This window comes from Furipterus horrens, unplaced genomic scaffold (genome assembly GCF_987537825.1).
Source record: "Furipterus horrens unplaced genomic scaffold, mFurHor1.1.pri manual_scaffold_6, whole genome shotgun sequence".
NCBI lineage: Eukaryota > Metazoa > Chordata > Mammalia > Chiroptera > Furipteridae > Furipterus > Furipterus horrens.
Genome location: NW_028327176.1, coordinates 55,956,723 through 55,975,802, shown reverse-complemented (window position 1 = coordinate 55,975,802; position 19,080 = coordinate 55,956,723). Strand labels below are relative to the sequence as shown.

Below are 19,080 nucleotides of genomic sequence, written 5' to 3'. Positions count from 1 at the left end.
CTACTTACTCTCTGATTGGGGAGGAGAAATATAAACCATCTGCTCCTAAGCGTCCTTGGTTAAGGAAATAGGACCTTCTGATTTATTAGCAGGCTGTTAATTGTTCTCTCTTGTTTAAATACTTTGTCTCAGTTCCTGTCATTCCACTATTAGGGAATTTTCCTAACTTATTACTATCCTGCCTCAGTAATACTGTTTGTGTAGATGTCTCTTTCTCCTGCGTTAGACTGTTAAGTGCTTGTGGGACTGTAGCTCCAGCACAGTGCCTCATTCAAGATACCAATTTGCTCTACTGACGGAGGATAAATAGATAAAGCCTTATTTTTTAGCTTAGGTTTTCTTTCCTTTCTACCCACCCCCCTACCCCCGCACCCCCCAAGCATTGAGTAAATTTCCTTTAGAAAATATCAGCCTGCCTCCACTGAACAGGGAGAAAGAGAGAAAGACAGCGTTATACAGCTTGAGAGGAAGCATTAAAGGTGGACATGTAAACACACCTCTCTGAGAGGTGGTGGAAGCAACTGAGAGATCCAGGCTGGTAGAGGAGGCGTTCCCTTTGCTGTCCCCCCAAAATAAGGGGGGGGGCTGTTCTTTTCAAGACCTCTTTGGAGTTTTCTTTTCAGGGTTTACGAGCTCTCGGAGGACGGAGCACTGTCAGGTGCAACTCATATAATGCTGAAATTCCAGGCTTTAAAAAACAAAACAAAACAAAACATAATGAACTAGTAGATTTCCCGCCCTGAGAGAGGATCCGATTTTAGCTCTGCATAAATCCCGGCAATAAATTTCTAAGCTTTAAAAACCTTCCTGAAACACTTTACGGACTCGCTGGAGATACGCGTAAGCAGGCAAGACTAGTGCGTACATGCAGCTCCCGACAGAGTGCATACTTGCGTAGACCCGAGCCTCCAGCTCGCGTCGCACAGTTCCGAGTTCCTTCAGTGAAGGGGGGATCGCGGGCAAAAAGGTAGATGACCCCCAGAAAGACTCCGAAGGTTCGAGTCCTCACAGAACCGCATATCTGGCAGTCTCGCTGGAACTCGCTCAGAACAGCAGCCCATCTCGGCTTCTCCAAAACGTTTCGCACCGACTGGCGAGCCCTTCCCACCTCCTTCCAGTGCCCAGTACCAGCCCGGCCGTTTTGAAATGGCCTTGGACTGGGAGACAAGGCTTCAAAGCCTGCCAGGGAGGGGTGGTGAGGGTGGGAGGGGTTGGGGATGGGGTAGAGTGGGCAGGAAAGGCGGGCAGACCTGCCCTCCAGTCCCTATGCAAACCTGGGACCAGGAAGGTGGAAGAGTTACCACCACCACCACAACGCCACGCAGGTCCCCGCTGTGCCTGCAGGCCCGGAGGCGTGAAGGCAGAGGCTGCCAGGTCCCCAGGTGGCCAACGCGACGCCACGGTGGGTGCTGGCAGAGAGCCGAGAGCCGCGCGTCTGGGCGACACACTGCTCCCACACTCACCAAGCTTCGCAGGGAACGACACCCAGTCCCAATTGTCTGAGTGGGCGACTCATCGGGAGAGCTCAGCTGGAGCTTTTCATGGAGCAAGGAGCCAAGCTACCAAGAAGGTTGGGGAGGGTGTCCCCAAAGGTTAGAGCTTATCCCTGCTTCCCAGGGGAATCGGCCCGCCAGGGAAAGGGAAAGGGTATTTTGGAGATGTTTCCTAAACACGACCTCAGCAAAGTTAGTTTCCGGAAACGCGAAACCAGGCGTCCCCCCCTCTGGCTTCTCCATAGCAGCCAGAAGTAGCGCACAGGGCACTCTGGCTGGAGGGCCGGCTGGAGCGCGGGCTACAGCACTGCCCTCAGCGCAGCGGTGGCAGGTCGCCCCCACGGTCACAGGCAGGTGCCTCTGCAAAGCTGTCGCAGCGCTCCGGGCTGCTGCTGTCCCTGGAAGCTGATTGTCCACCTCAAACCCTGCTTTTCCCCCCATGGTTCCAGTTGCAGCTCTCGGCTCACACAATTACTCCGAGGTCACCGAGCGCCCCCTGGCGGAGTGCGTGGGACGTCCAGCTTGCAGACTCCCACAGCAGGTACATGTAGCTGCAAAAGGCGTGGTGGCTGCGACGCTAGTGAGACAGCGGGCAACAGCTGATGCAGCTGCCGCGCTGCGCACCCGGACTGGCGAGTACGCGGCCCAGGTACTGCCCCTTCCTGGTAAAACATTTCTGCCAGGCTTTATAAACCTTGTGCGCAGCCTGCGGAGGTTCTACTTCTAACTCCCAATCCTAGCAGGACCCAAGCCAAGAGGCGCCTGCGAAACTGCAGGAGGTGGCGGCGGCAGGGGTGGCAGCGGAAGCAAAGGAAAAATTCCCAGCTGGGCCCGGAGCTCCAGAATGCTGGCCACAGACTCAGAACTTTAATGAGTCGCGCTGTGACGAGCCCCCTCTGTGCCTGCGAGTCCTCACGAAGCACAGAGCTTTTTGCCTTCTCCGCTGCAGGGAGGTTGAGTAGGAGTTATAAGCAGCAGCAGGTGCTGAAAGGCCTGGGTCTCCTGCTTCCTGGAACCGTGACCTACGGAATTTCTTTCCCATTTTCAGCCCAACGCAGAAGATACGCTGTCTTTGGATTTCCGAACGCAAATGCTTCCTGAAGCTTGAAAGTGGGGGCATTCAGTGTCACCAGGGGCAGACAGACAGACAGCATTCATCTTCAGAGAGCCAAGTCTCCTGCTTGCAAGGAAGAGTTCTGCCCGAAAGAGCCTGTAGCCCTTCTGTCTTGGTTAAGCAGGACCCTGACCCCAGACGCAGGCCTCGGGACCCTGCTGCAAAGTGGGTGCGTGGACAGGGAGGACAGCTTAACCACTTAGCCGAGGAATGGATACCGTCCTCCCGGTTGACTCAGACCTCTTCCCAAACATCTCCACCAACACCTCGGAGCCCAACCAGTTCGTGCAGCCGGCCTGGCAAATTGTCCTTTGGGCAGCTGCCTACACGGCCATCGTGGTGACCTCCGTGGTGGGCAATGTGGTGGTGATGTGGATCATCTTGGCCCACAAGAGAATGAGGACAGTCACCAATTATTTCCTGGTGAACCTGGCCTTTGCAGAAGCCTCCATGGCCGCATTCAACACAGTGGTGAACTTCACCTACGCTGTCCACAACGAGTGGTACTACGGCCTGTTCTACTGCAAGTTCCACAACTTCTTCCCCATCGCCGCAGTCTTTGCCAGTATCTACTCCATGACAGCAGTGGCCTTGGATAGGTGAGCTTGCCCTTTGTGGAAAAGGGAGAAAAGGACCATGGCTTTGTTGTGGGGCTGTGGGGTTGGGTTGTGTCTGGTTCAAGGTGGAGGAATTTTTACTGACAACCAGTTGTTGATGGTGAGATTTTGTCTTACCTCATTTTCTTTATTTCCTCTTTCCTTTTTTTTTTCACCCATTACCAGCCTCCCTTCCTTTCTTCACAAAACCCCTTTTTTCTTTCTTTAACCCTCTTTTCTTCATCCCTTCCCCACTCATCTCCTGGACATTTTCCTTTCAACTTCCATTTTGCTTCTTCCCATATATTTCTTCTCTTCTTTGCCCTGAAAGCCTGATGGTGATGCCTAGGGCTTGCCCAAGGTATGAATTGCTACCTGGGACTTTGTAAACCCCTACAAGGCTGTGAGGCAGCCTCTATGCCTAGCCAGAATTCATCATTTTTTTCATTTTTTCCTGAATATTCAGGAACTTTCAGCCCCCACCTCAACTTTCCAGTGTTATTTGGATGTGAAAAGCATTTCATGAGAATGAGAAATACTCAAAATTCTAATTCAGCTACCTCTACACTGCTAGAAGTTCTCATTCAGGAATGAGAGACTCCTACACTGTTCTTAAGGCATACCACAGATAGGGAGCTTACCCAGTTTTTCTAAATTTCTCTTGTAACGTGAAGTCAGTGTTTTTAGCCTTGTCTGTATTCACAGAGAAACATGCTTGGCACAGGCAGCTGAGAACTCATTCTTTCCTGTAATCAACAGGTTAAGGTTTTAGAAGCTGACTGAATGTGAAAAGGTTGCCGTTTTCAAACACAGGGGCTAGTGCCCTGGAATGAATGGCCCCTCAGGTGGCATGATGAAAAGTTGATTATTAGAGCACAACTGTATTTGTATTAAATTTTTGTGGGTGTCCTAGGTATCTCATGTGTACATCTGTGTGTGCATCAATGTTAAATGTGTATGGAGGATGTGGAGGTATGTTTAAAACACCTGCCACTGTGATTTTAAAATGGGCTCTTTGAAATGGCCTTGCTGAGATAAATGAATGTGAGAACCCCGCCAAAAAAAGGAGCTAGGGGAAAAATTTCTAAAAAAAAAATTCTCAAACTACTAAACCCTTTTGTGTAAAGATTGTTTATGATTTGCAATTGATTTGAGGTCTTTTTCAGCTTCTATAGTGAATGAACACTTCTATTATCAGAGGAGGCTACACCTCCTTTGCATTGATGTCCAAATATTGATCTCTAAGCTCCATGTACACCTCTCTTTATGCAGCTCTTATGTGTTTGATATCTTGTGTCTAAGACAATTTGTAGTGAATCCATTATATTTCAATGTGGAAGGCAAATTAGTTGCTCCAAGTGGTAGTGAAATGAATTCTTTTGTAAACGTATGTTTTATGTTACTCTGGTTTTCAGATATTCAGTTTGCTGAAGTGAGGTACACTTGGAAATCGTTGTGCACTGACTTGCTCCTTTACCTCACAGCAGCCCCTTTAAACTTAGAAAACCCATAGCACGATATATAACTGAAAATAGGTGCAGTGAAAACTGGTACCATACACATGCTCTCTTGATGAACCTAAATTAGAAGGAAAGTTGTTATTTTTACTGCGTTGGGACCTTGTGCGAGCTCAAGAGACTTGTTGGTCAGTATGAGCTCCAGTGAACAGTGCTTCTGCTTTGGCTTCCACAGAAATGACATGTTCCACGGTCCTGCTCTTTTCCTTTGAACTTATAAGGTTCGGGGCAGGAGTCAGTGTCAAAGTCTTCACAAGGGATTGGGCAGGGAACTGCCTTGACTCTGGAACCTCAAGCTCCACTGTTTTTTCCTAGGCAAACCATTGACAGGACCCTGACCCTGCATGACCCCTTCTCAGTGAGGTCAGAGGATCTCTGGTGCCAAAGCTGAGGGAAATGACAGCACCAAGAAATGTCCCCATGTCCCTAATGTACAGATACATCTCAGGGATGCTATTAATGACATGCTCAAGATTAGAGTTCAAGATAGAGTTAGGGATGAGGTATCAGGGCTGTGTGTCCAAGTCCCCCCAGTGTTTTTTCTATTTTTCATTGCTCATCTCTTGAGCACACAGTGAACTAATCCCCTCAGACCCTCTGAAGAGATAGCTCCTCTGTGTTTGTGGTCATCCATTCTCTCCAGTGTTAGAACAGAAGGGGTCTTCAGCTCTGTCCATATGAATGATCTCTCCCTTCTCCACCATGGCAATGTGGGCTATGAAAAAGTGTTAAGCTATTTTTCTGTATGTTTCTTGAATCTTTCACAGATAACCTTTGAATCAAGTCTTAAATAATGAAAGTGATATGGTTTTCCTGATTATAACATTAAACCCGTCCTTTGCAGAAAACTGGGGAAGCATGAGGAGCAGAGACACAGAAATTCAAATCAACCATTACTTTCCTATGCAAAAGTAATACTTATTAACATTTGAATTTCCCTCTTATGACTACTACACTACATAACTGAGGTCAGATTCTATTTAATTTTGTAGCTTACTTTTTTTATTGATGTTAATGAAAACTATTAGTAACATTTTCCCATGTTGTTAAAAAGTCTTCAGTAACATAATCTTAATGGCTTCCTATTATTCTATTGTATAAATGTGCTATCATTACTTTAAGCATCCCCCCACTATTGGGTATCTAGATCATTTCTAGATTTTTTGCTATTATAATTAATGCAGTACTACACATTTCTGTACAATAATTTTGTTTTGTTTTCTTGCTTATTTTCTTCGGATACATTTCCAGAAGTGGAATTACTGGGTCAAATGAAATCAAATTTTTAAAACAACTTTTCTTCCTAATTTTAAAGAATTATAAACTCTGAGGAGAGCAAGGAACATGTCTGTTCTCTCTTGTTTACATTATCTCCTCAGCACAAAGCAGAGCACTTGGCACCTCACAGTCACTATATGCTTATTGAATAAGTGAATGAATGAATAAAATAATACATGTTCCTGGAACATTTGGAAAATATATAAAATTATTTTTAAAATGTAAAAATCATCTACAATCCCACTCTGACAGATAACCAGTTAAAATTCTGGAATGCTTACTTATACTTACTTTTTATGTGTTATTTATGCCACACACAGTCACTCACATTTTTAAGGATAATCTTTGGGCCACAGCAAAAACAGTTTCAATAGCTGCTTTTTGTTTCAGCTCTTTCTTTTTTTCCTTAACTTCATGTCATAAAATAGTGTTAAAAATAGGATTCTTAATGGATGCATTATATTGCATGGCTATTATCATTTATTTAAATATTCCTCTATTTTTAAATGTGAATTGTTTACATTTGTGATGATTACAAAGAAATTTCAAATGAATATCCTGGATATAAATCTTTTTTTAAGTATATTTTATTGATTATGTTGTTACAGTAGTTCCAATTTTTTCTGCTTTGCTTCTCTATGCCCAGTACTCCCCTTCCCTCCAGCAATCCCACACCCCTTAGTTCATGTCCATGGGTCGTGCATATAAGTTCTTTGACTTCACCCTTTTCTATAGTATTCTTAACTTCCCCTTGTCTATTTTGTACCAATTGATTATGCTTCTTTATACCTGCACCATATCCCCATTTCTCCCCCTCCACCCTCCCAGCTAACCCTCCAAGTGATCCCCATACCTATGATTCTGTTCCTATTATGGTTTGCTTAGTTGGATTTTGTTTTTATTTTTTAGATTCAGTTGTTGATAGTTGTGAGTTTGTTGTCATTTTAGTGTTCATAGTTTTGATCTTCTTTTTCTTAAGTAAGTCCCTTTGACATTTCATATAATAATGGCTTGGTGATGGTGAGCTCCTTTAGCTTCAGCTTGTCTGGGAAGCACTTCATCTGCCCTTCCATTCTAAATGATAGCCTTCTGGATACAGTAGTCCTGGTTGCAGGTTGCCTTTCATCACATTGAATACTGCTTGCCAGTCCCTTCCTGCCTGAAACATGTCCTCTGAGAAATCAGCTGATAGTCCTATAGGCACCCCACTGTGGCAACTCTCCGCCTCCCTCTTGCTGCCCCCAGGACTCTGTCTTTATCTTTCATCTTCGGCATCTCAATCATGATGCATTCTGGTGTGGTCCCCTCTGGGTCCAGCTCACCCGAGACCCTCTGTGCTTCCCAGACCTGTATGTCCATCTCCTTTGCAAACTTTGGGAACTTTTCCTCATTTTTTTCAATTCTTGCTTCCTTATTCTGCACTGGTTGACTGTTTTTTCTTCCTTGTGTTCCAAATCATTGATTTGAACTCCAGTTTCCTTTCCTTCACCATTGGTTTTGTGTGGATTTTCCTTCATTTCACTTAGCATACCCTTCACTTCTCTTATGTGTTTGCCATACTCAAGCATATCTGTCAAGCTCATGAGCATCTTTATCACCAGTGTTTTGAATTCTGCATCTGGTAGATTGTCTATCTCCTCATCTGTTAAGTTGGCTATCTCCTCGTCACTTAGTTCTCCCACTGGAATCTTGATCTGTTCCCCCTTTTGGGTCATACTTCTCTGTCTCCTCATTCTGACAGGCTTCTGTGTTTGTTTGTCTCTGTGTCTTAAGTAGAGCTGTTGCTCCTGTTATGTTGTAAGGGGCGGAGCCTTAGGGATTCGTCAGTACAGGGAGACCTGTTTCACCACGTTGTGGTGCTGTATGTGGGGGAGGGGTTCGAGAGGAAACAATGCCAGCTCCCAGCACTTGCCCCTTTTCCTGGCACCTCTCCCACTTTCGCATCAGACTGGCACCCCTCTAGCTTCTGCCTTGCTGTCGCTCTCAGTCAGTGGGTCTGCGTGTGTTCCAGGACTGTGGGGGCCCTTTAAACAAGCGGACTCTGCTGAGATTGGCAGCTTCTGCTTCCGCACCAATCCCCACTGGCTTGCACAGTCAGAAGCAATGAGGCCTGATTTTCCCCAGTGCTGGGACCATGAGCTGTTAGGTCCAGTGAGGAGCTGGGAATGCTCCCCAGGTGTCCCTCCTGACTTTAAAATGTGTGGTTGCTCTTTCTGCCAGCCTGCTGCTGTTGCTGCCACCACACTGTGTCCTCTCCACTCCAGCTCCACCCCTCCTATCTGTCTGGATATTTCTTCTTTATATCTTTGTTTGCTGGACTTCCATGCACTTTGGTTTTCTGGAACTTCTGGTTGTTTCTAGTTTTGAGATAGTTGTATTTCTTCTTAGTTGTGGAGGGAGATTCAGCGTGTCTGTCTATGCCTCCATCTTGGCCAGAAGTTGGATATAAATCTTTGAGGTTGTCCCTTGTTCTTTCCTTAGAAGAATCTAATTGAAGTGGAATCCCTGGGTCAAACTGTCTTGATAAACTTTGCCAGATATCCTTCTAAAACCAAATTATGTGCACAGAAAATAATTATCAGCAGCACATTTTAGTACAAATATAAATCTTTTCTATAATCTTTCTATAGAATGGGGAAAGAGAGAGACAGAGAGACAGGGAGGGTCAGAAAGAAAGAGAGACAGAGGAAAAAAATCCTTCAGAAGAATACTTATTTACTGAAGGCAATGGTTCCCTAGAATAAAAACATTGCAGAGACAAATACACCTAAATAAGATTAGGTCTACCTCTAATTAAAGTCTAACAAACACCAGGAATTTTACTTTTTGAAACTCCTTAATTATCCCACTTAAAATAAAATTTAAATTTTTTCCTATTGTAAAAACCGAAAGGTGTGTGTGATGTTTCATGAAATTAGAAGTCAGGAATACTGAGAGGTGACATCTTCATTTTGCAGGAGCTGGTGGTATTAGCGGGTTCTAGTATTGTGGGGCAGCACCTAAGAAGAAATGAGGGGACCAACCCCTAAGCCCATTAATAGGTAACCTGTCTTGGAACTGAGCACATAGCAACAGGAGGCTCAGAAAAGTACCAGCCTGGTAACACTGCTTCTCTGCCTTGCAGGGACAGGTATAATTTCAGTGAAATGAAAAGGGAAGGTTGCTTATTACTCAGACTGGCTCTGGCTATGCTGTGTTTGAGTGAAAGGGAACATCCAAATGATGATGGATGGACAATGTGAAATGTGGTCAGGACCAAAAATATAGTTGCTCAAATAGGGATAATGGTGAAGACAAAAGAAGGAATGAACTCTCTCAGAGACTAAAAGTGGAACCAAGAGCAAAGAAATGCATAAATAACAAAAACTCTGCTCACTGATCCCTGATGTCTACTCCACTCTGCTGCAGCCATACTCAGCTACAAGTTTAAATAGCCTTCTTCCCAGGTCTTCATTCAACCTGCATTCTGTCCTTGAATCTCAACTTGTTGACTAGACTTGAATTCTATTGGATCACCCAGGATGTGCCTTCCCCACTCAGGGGCCAGACTTAGATTCTAGGATCCTTTGCCCTAATTTAGATGGACCTTATAACCCATGACCAAACACCCCTGTGATGCTGAGAACAGTCATTCCCTAAAAGTTTGTCTACCACAACTGTCCTCATCTTTTCAAATCAGGAACCTCAAATGTCTGGGTTGATGTGGATCAAGCTCAAGTCTGTTTCATCTTAGATGAGTCATTTAGGCTGCAAGACCTTTCCTAGAGAAGTTCAATGCTTACCTACTCCCTAGAGCTGACCTGGTGCACTTGCCACAACTTCTCTCTGATTGTGGGAGCCCCTAGTGTCCTGAATGGTCAAAGCCCCTCATTTTTTTGTTTTAAACTATCAGAAGCAAAAGCTCAGTTGTGGGGAAACAAAGAGTAATTCTCAGTGTGAAATTACATAATAGGTACATAATACTTTTTAATTATCATCATCATCATTATTATTAGCAAGTGATAGAATGAAGGAGAACACTCACTGTTAAACTTGGATAAAGAGCTTCAGTCCATCAAAGGATAATGCCACCAGGTATGATTTTTCCCAACTCTGGGCCTTATGTTCTACTTCAAAGGGATTATTCCACATATTGGGGTAAATAATACTGATTGAGAGATAACTGCAATATAAGGTGTCAGGCAATGTGTTTTATATGGGTTGTACTAATGAATTGTACAGGGAAAGAGGATGAAGTCGTGTCCAGCAGTGATGATCAAGGAAGACCTCAAAAGATGGCAGTTGAGTTGGGCTTTGAAGGTCGGATAAGACATTTAGGGAGGATAGTGAAGAAAGGTGATGTTACAGGCAGGAGAAGCTGCACGACACAAGTGTAGAGTAAAAAGTTGCGCAGGTTTTGCAGAGAGTGACAGGCTGACTCATTTGCATGTGAATCAGGGAGTGAATGGAGGAGCTGGTGGGAATAAAATTAGTACTGTTTTGAGGGGTTTGATATGAAAATATAATAGTTGAAATGACCAACAAATAACTTGAAAGGTGGGGCTAGAGAATGAAAAATCAGGGATCAAAATGTACATTTGGGAGTTTTCCAAACTATTAGAGTTTGGGAAGTAGATAACAGCATTTTCATCTCCATACATGTTTCCAGAGAAGAGGGTAAAGATTCACAGGAATAGCCTAGCAGGCAGCAGGAGGGAAAAAAACAAGAAGAAGAGAAAAACAGATAAAGATGTGGTGGAGAAATAAGGAGCTGTGGACTGACAAAAGTTAAGATAAGTGACTTATGACTTGTGGTTGGTTATATTCTTTAGTATCATTGGAACTCAAGGATGATGACACTGGAGATAGTGTCAGCAAAATATAAAAAGGTGGGATAAAATTAGATGGCAGTGAAGGGAATGGCTCTTCCTCATCTATCATCAAACTATTACAGAGCACTTACTTTATGTCAGATGTTGAGGATGTAAAACATTTCCTTTGCTTCGTGCTCTCAGTCTTTGGGAATTGAAAAGTAATGAACACCTCTATAACCCAATGCAATTTATGCTATGCTGTGGGAGCTTGGAGACTGAGCAGAAAACTACCTTTGGGAATATAGGAAAAACTTACTGGTAAAATAAAGAATAGGGAGAAGAGGAGGAGGAGAAGATGGAGGGGAGAAAAGAAACTGTGAAGTTCAGAGAAAACAATGTGGAGTTTTCGGAGTTTTTTAAAATTCACTTCAAGAACACTGGATTGGACTTACAATGATTTTTTAATGTTTGTCACTTGGAAACTAGACAGAAGATTTCATGTTAATAAAATTGATAATGATACCTTATTTTTCTGAATTCTTTCCTATCATTGACTTATTAATCTTCAATATCAATGGCAATTCTGTTTCTACCTTTGAAAGACTATTAGGCACAATTTCTTTTAGCACTGACCTCCCACTCTCCACTCCCTCGTAGCCTGGAGACCTGAGAAACTCGCTTTCATGTGCCTTAGACAGCTGCCTACATATCCTGCTTAAAGTGGCTTTTGGATGCTATAACATCAAAGGAATGCTGTCACTGAAGGCAGAAAAGCAATGTAAGGGTCCTAATGTGCAGAGAGGACATTAGAAACCCTTTTGATAATTTTTCATTCAAATCAAAATTCAACCCCACAAACACAACCTAGATAGGATCATTGTAAGAATGTCAAATTCCGCTGAACTGTTTTTCTCAATTTGTCTCATTTGTTAAATTTACTTGATTTTAAGTCAATAAAAAAGTATTCTTTTTGTTGAACTGAAATCTGCCTCTGGTTTTGGGCTGCTCCTAAAAAGACTTCTGTGTGGCTATCTTTCTGATTCCAGCCCCACCCCCGCCAAGCTTCTCCATCCCTGGTTAACTGTTTCTAGTTCCTTCATCTTTCCATTCTTGTTTGTGTCTACTTTCTATTCCCATTTGTTAATGGTCCTCTTAAATGAGAGGTTAACTAATGCCCAGAACTGTGCATTACCCTAATACTATTACTTTGCCTAGTTCAACCTACTACAAGGTTGGCATTCTACCTAGTGACTTTGTTGTCCTCCTAGACTTAGATCAAGTGTCACCTCCACTAAGAAGCTGACCTCACCCTGCAAGTCTAGATAAGGTGCCTTCTTCTCTATTTCCATGTAATTTATGCAATGAAATTGTACCTGTTTGTAACTTGTTGGTCTCTCCCACACCTCCCTGCCCACTAGGTTGCAAGCACATTGAAAACAAGAATGCTTTTTTTCCCCTGTCCCCAGAAGCTATTCAGTTGCCTGATTAGAGTAGATACTCATTAAAGTGTGTGCAGGGTGGTTGGATTGATGTACCTTTCTCCTGTATACACCAACCAAAGTATGAAAACCAGAACCAATTACAGTATTCCCTCCCTTATCGCGGGTATTACGTTCTAGACACCCCCACGATAGGTGAAAATCCGCGAAGTAGGAACCTTACAATTATTTTAGTATTTATATATATTTTAAGGCTTTATAAACCCTTCCCACACACTAATAAACCATTCCCAGTCCCTTATTAACCTTTCCCACTCCCTTATTAACCTTTTCCACACTTTTATAAACACTACTTATGTTCTTAAACATATTCTGCACTCTTAAACCTACGTAACTTTAACAACATACATATACAGTACCGTAAAATCCCATGATATAGCAAAAAATCTGCAATAAATAATTAAATACAATATTTTAAAAAATCCCACAATACAGTGAGACTGTGAAAAGTGAACCACGATATAGAGAGGGACTACTTTAATCAGGCAGACTGCAAAGCACATCTATGAAACTGTGCCTTAAAGAAAGAAAAAAAAATTGGGCCAAATTTATGACTATCATGAAGTTTTGCTATGATATAGAACACTTTGAGTTCAGAACCTCTGTTTTAGAAAAATGACATGTTCTAATTCACACTTGCCTCTTCTGTGCTCCACTTTACTGGGCCCCACTGCATTCCTGAACCACATCCTGCTCCTAACAGGTATTAGACCCCAGGGGAATGCCTCTAATTGGGGAAGAGTTTATTATTCCCACGTTACTGCAGTTTATCCAGGCACACTGCGAACTGAGACATTTCATAGACCCTTTTCTGGCCCAATTGTTGTCACCCCCTGGCTTTTTTAGCCTCAGGAAGTGCACTCTCTGCTTTACTTGTCCTTCCTGAGGCTGGACCAGAAGAAGCATATTCACCACCCAGCCCTCCAAGTCCTGTATCCACAGTAATTATGTGGACACCTAGTCCATACCATATGAAAATATTAGACACAGGAAAATACAAGTAGAATGACCTGAGAAAGTCATAGACCTGGAGGACAGACTGGGGAACTCTCACATTGCCCAAACCTCCCCTCTTGCCACCTCAAGAGGCTGCAATTCCACCTCATTCAAAGGGAAAATACGAGGCTCTGTGGATGAAGAACTCATGGAACGAATAGATGCTTTAGTGATGTACTTCACACGTAAATCTCAGCATGAGAATTAAGACAGCATATGAACTGCTCTAGATTTGTCTAAGTAGCCTGGAGCCTGATTCCTTGTCCTTCTCTTATATAATTCTTTACCTGATCAACACTCCAATTTAACTTTCTCACTATATTTAATAGTTGGGACTCTCCCTGGAGTTACTTTCACATCCTTTGTGTAAGAGTGCCCTTTAATAACCTTACATCTAGCCTTCAACAATGGAGTTTGGCATAGAAAATGGGCCGTGGGTTCCTGCAGTGGTTTTATTACTTACTAGCTATGTGAACATAAGCAAGATTCTTAACCTCTCTGGGCCTCAGTTTTCCCACCTGATAACAGAGACAAAATAAAACTTACCCAGTAGGGTATTGTTTGAAGAAGAGAAGGAAACAGAAAGGAATGGAAAGTTCCTGATTCATTGCTTGACATTCAGTAAGAGCTGAATTAAGAGTAAGATTATGATTGCTAATAAACCTTGACACACCATTATATTCATTATTCAAATCCATTCCTGTCTCAGCATTCCCTTGGATTCCAGGAAACATTTATATCCTTCTCCCTTAAGATTATACTTTAAAACCTCCTAAGTGGGTCAGCAACCTTGGTGCTAAATACTGTCAGCATCCTTCCCCTCTGTGCAGAGGCACACACCCTTAACAGAAGCTCATCATTTGGATATACCATGATCCAGAAAAATCAAATCATTTTCTTCTATACGGTCTCCAAAACTGCACATTCATGTTCCACAGACTGTGTGTCCCAAAGTCACCACCCTAGCAGGGAAGCATCATTTGTGTATCTAATGTCTGAAGGAGAACTTGGCCATAGCAAAAAATCTCTCACAGCTGCACGTGTTTTAGTTGATATTCAATTTGTTAAAGTTTTTATTTATCACCTCTGAACACATCTTATAAACCTTTTCTTATAAATCTAGTTGGTGCATGTTAAAGTGTCAAACATTCACTTTCCCTTATCCTTTGACCAATGCCCAATTAGCTCTTAAACCTGAGATGGAGTCCTTCCTTCTAAATATTTTAACATTTTCAAACTTATTCAATCAAATGATCTTATGGATTTCTAATTAGTCACAAATTTGTATAAACTTAACAAATCAAATAATCTTAAAAATGTAGATAGTGCCTATAAACTTGATTATATAAATCCCCCTAAGTATTTCAAATTATAAACATAAATGTAATACATTTTTTTAAACTTTTAATCCCTAACAGGATGAATTATAAATAGGAGGAACAAAGTTTTCCTCAGGACTTACATAGTTCTGATAAATTTAATAAATCAAAACCTCTAAATATAGCATATCAAATTATCTTAAAACATTTCAATCTCCTAAAAATTAAACTCACAGGTTCAGTAAACGAGGCTCTCATGAGCACCTAAACATTGGCTACAAAATTAATTAATTAAATCCTCCTAAGTATTTCAATTAAAATTACAAATCTGGTAAAGCCAAGTTCTTTGATATATCGGATTTTCATTTCCAACATATTAAAAACAAATTGCACACAATGTAACATATACGCATCATAAAACTCACTGCTATACTTTAAAAAAAATCTCTTCCCAGAGTTTTAAAGTTATACAAGCTGAAGTGGCAGAACCATCTCCGGAAGGCGCCTCTGAAGTTCTATAATCAGTGTTGAGTGGAAGATCTGAATCCAAGTGTGTCCTCATGAGTTTTGCCCAGAGCTGCAGCCCAATGCCCAATGGTGGAGCTCTGCTTGCTCAGTGCCCACAGGACGCACCCACACCTGGCCATTGGAATCAAGTCATCCCAATGTGCTCTGTGGCTCCTTGGCTTCTTTAAGTTTTAGATTTTTCCACTTCTCATCTTAACGTTTTGTCATTTGAATCACAAAGAGGAATCATCCAGAGCCTCACCCCACCCCTAGTTTGCCACCATCTAGCTACCCACTGTACTTTCTTATCAACCTCCATTTCAGACTTGATCATGAACATGGATAAAGTGACCCTCAAAATTTACCGTCTGTCCTGAATCCTTCAGATCCTTTTCTGAGATTTTGAAGTCAGGAAAAATATGTACCAGACTTTTTCTGTGTATCCTGTTTTCTTCACTTGAATCATCAGAAGTGGAGGGGTAATGCGTGTTGGTTTTGACAATATCGAGATCTCAGCATGTTTCAGATATGTGTCTGAAGACACTGGTGCCTCCTAGGTACAAGTCTACACAGCAGCTTCCATTCCCTTGGCACAAAGTCTTCAGCAGCAGGGCCTTTCTTCTTGCAGCCTGGAATCTTCCTGGCACCCTTGAATCCTCCAGCTGGGTTATGAGATCATCTTTCTTCAGATCAGCTGGGTTTCCCCTATGAGGACAGAGTCTCGTGGCTTTTCCATAGCTCTAAGGGTTTTCCTTCCCTCTGTTCTAACAGCTCAACCCAGTGTCCTAAGCTGTATATGAACTGTTGAGTGGCCACCTTTGCAAATCACACAGTTGCCTGAGGTCAATGCAGGGTGGGTGCTGAATAGTCACGCTAACTACTCCATCTTCTCTAGCAGAAAATATAATTGACACATTTTTTTCAAAATCTCATGTGTACATTTAGTGTCATGTTTGGAAATTAGGAGCATAAACTTAAATACTCACCTTGTGTGTTAATAACTAATTTTATTTTGCTGTGGATAAAAGTCCTCTTGAATAATTAATATATTTTCCTAAGAGGATTTGTCTGATTCTGAAACTGTTTAAACAAAAGAAAATTCCACAAACAGCTGAAATAACCTCCTAAATAATCCAAGGAGTCAGAGGGTGCTTAAAAATGCCCTAATTCATGACAGGAACTAAAAGGGAAACAAAGTAAGGATGAAATAGTTTGCTCAACAGTTTAACTAGGCTCTTCAAAAAGGAGTTAGGTGATAACCTAAAAAGCCTTGTGGTTGTATTCTCAATGGGGGCATCATTTAAATTTGCTCTCAAAGATGGGCCAGTTCCTTTCTCTTCACAGCTGAAATGATGAGGGGTCTGGAAGTTTATTGTTAAAAACTCAGCTAGAATATGAACCAAACCATAGCCATCATGTGTTTCCAGTGGCCCAGTTAAAGCACTGCCAGCCTGAAACTGCAAAATGCAAGATGCAAAATGCAAATTAAAAAAAAAAAAAACAACCCTCGTAGACAGACAACAGTATGCTGATTACCAGAGGGATGGGGCGAGGTAGAAGAGGGTAAAGAGAGATAAATAGTCATGGAAGGAAACTTGACTGGGGGTGGTGAATACACAATACAATATACAGATGATGTATTATAGAATCGTACCCTTGAAACCTATATAATTTTACTAACCATACTCCAATGAATTTAACTTTTAAAAAAGAATGCCATTTAATAACCTTACATTTGACCATTGACAATGGAGTTTAGCATAGGAAATGGGCAGTGGGTTCCTGCAGTGGTTCTATCACTTACTGTGTGAACATAAGCAAGATGGGCCTCAGTTTTCCCACTGATAACAGGCATAGAATGGAACTTATGCTGTAGGGTATTGTTTGAAGAAGAGAAGGAAACGGAAAGGGAAGGAAAGTTCCTGATTCACTGCTTGACATTCAGTAAGAGCACAATTAAGAGGAAGATTATGATTGCTAATAAACCCTGACACACCATTATATTCATTGTTCACGTTCATTCCTGTCTCAATATCCTTCCCCCCAAGAGTGTAGTTTAAAGTCCTTCTAAGTGGATGCTAAATACTGTCCAGCATCCTTCTACTCTGTGCCGAGGCACACACCCTTACCAAAAGCCCATCATTTGGATATACCACAGTCTAGAAAGATCAAATCACTTTCTTTTATATCATCCCCAAAACTACACATTTACTTTCCACATCCTGTATGGGCAGGGTGGGGTGGGAGGATGCAGATGGACTGTTCTCTTCTCTTTCTAGTCATTTCCCTCCTAGCCAGTGCAAGCCAACAGGAAGGTCCTCTTCACTCCTGCCTAACAAATGCATGATCTCAAATCACTGCTCAGTACTCTTTGTAGCCCAATCCAATTTAGTAAACTGAGTTGAACTAAGAGAAGAGTAGCTGATTAAAATCACACTGAGGTGGGAATATTATGAACCTCTACCTCCTAAGTCTCATTTCTGTTTTAAAATGGTAGTGTGTCCATTCAAGTTACCTGCTCCTAGAGCAGGAATGAGTCTATAGAATCAAGACAAACAGCCCTAGGGATCTGGGATTTAGGTACTACAGAAGTGTCCAGAGTTTGGCTTTTACAGTATGGCCCCATGCATTTACCATGTAGACTGCTGGGAAGCACAAGGGGCCATCTTCATGAACCAAGATTGCAGTTGGAAGACATCCTGCCAAAATCAGAATTGTCTCAACCCTGAGGTGCCAGTGATGTCTGCACTTGTGTGTAAGTAATGAATGAAGCAAGGTTGAATTTGCTTCTGTTCTTCATACTTCTTTGTAAGTCACTAATTCTCTGACAAATGTATAATATGTGTATAGCTTGGAAGGGTGTCACATCAGAGAAGACTTTAGGTCATAGTCCCAGGCAGTTCTCAGGGCCTGGGAGGTTGGGGTTAAGGGCAGCAGTGCAGTGCAGTCCTTTTAAGATGGTCATGGCTGATTCTTCATGTCTTCACAATCTTGGGCAATGGATTTGTTCTGTTTCCAAATTCTGGGGCCAGGTTTCCAAGAGCTGGGCTTTCTGCCAGGGTCTGCCTGGACCCATCCTTCATCTAGAAGCTTGTACCCCTTTTGCCTTGTTTGTATCTTTTGTTTCTTCCTTTCTCTCTACACCTGAATCAAAAAGTTCTTGCTCCATTTTCTCCCAACTGCTTCTCAGCATTTTGAAAATAGTGTGGCTTCAATAAGTGTCACTGATGAAAAATTGAAATTGAAGTAGACAAAACCCAAAAGCTGTTGTGAATAAAACAATTGAAGAATAGATTTACATAGAAATATTTAAAATGTAAAGTACTATGATTCTGATTAAGCAGATGAGCCCAAATAGATCCTGAAAAGACTCTTTTTTCGCCTTGTATTATTTATTTTTAAAATATGTTTTATTGATTATGCTGTACAGTTGTCCCAATTTCCTTTCCCTCTGCTCCCCTCCACCCGGTGGCCCCCCTCATTCCAGTTGTCTCCCCCTTTTAGTCCATGTGCATTGGTTGTGCATATAGTTCTTCTCGACCTCTTCCTGTCTATTCCATTCCCTCCTACTATGCTTCTTAATTCCTGTACCATCTCCCTCCCTTTCCCCCTTTCCCCTCCGTGCTGATCTCCCCCAATATATTCCCCATACCTATAGTTCTTTTTCCACTCTCTTTGCCTATTTAGTTTGTCTTTGTTTCAATTCCCTAGCTTCTGTTGTTGGTTCTTGTGATGCAGTTTGCATTTTAATGTTCATAGTTTTGACCCTCCTACTTCTAAACCAGTCCCTTTAACATCTCATATAATAGTGGTTTGGATCTAATGAACTCCTTCAGTTTTACTTTGTCCTGGAAGCACTTTCTCTGCCCTTCTATTCTGAATGACAGTTTCGCTGGATAGAGTATTTGTGGCTATAGGTTTCTGATTTTCATTACTTTGAATAGTTCTTGCCTCCAGTGTCTCCTTTG

At 42.3% G+C, this 19,080-nt stretch overlaps 1 protein-coding gene across 1 annotated transcript in view; it reads left to right on the top strand.

The window, feature by feature from the left end:
* Positions 1 to 2,304: 2,304 nt before the first annotated feature.
* TACR1 (tachykinin receptor 1) overlaps positions 2,305 to 19,080 on the top strand; it is a 170,226-nt gene continuing 153,450 nt past the window's right edge. Inside the window, exon 1 of the mRNA XM_090281604.1 lies at positions 2,305 to 3,206. Coding sequence (XP_090137730.1) covers positions 2,818 to 3,206 — 389 coding nt within the window. The 5' untranslated portion in view covers positions 2,305 to 2,817. The remainder of the gene's footprint in view (positions 3,207 to 19,080) is intronic.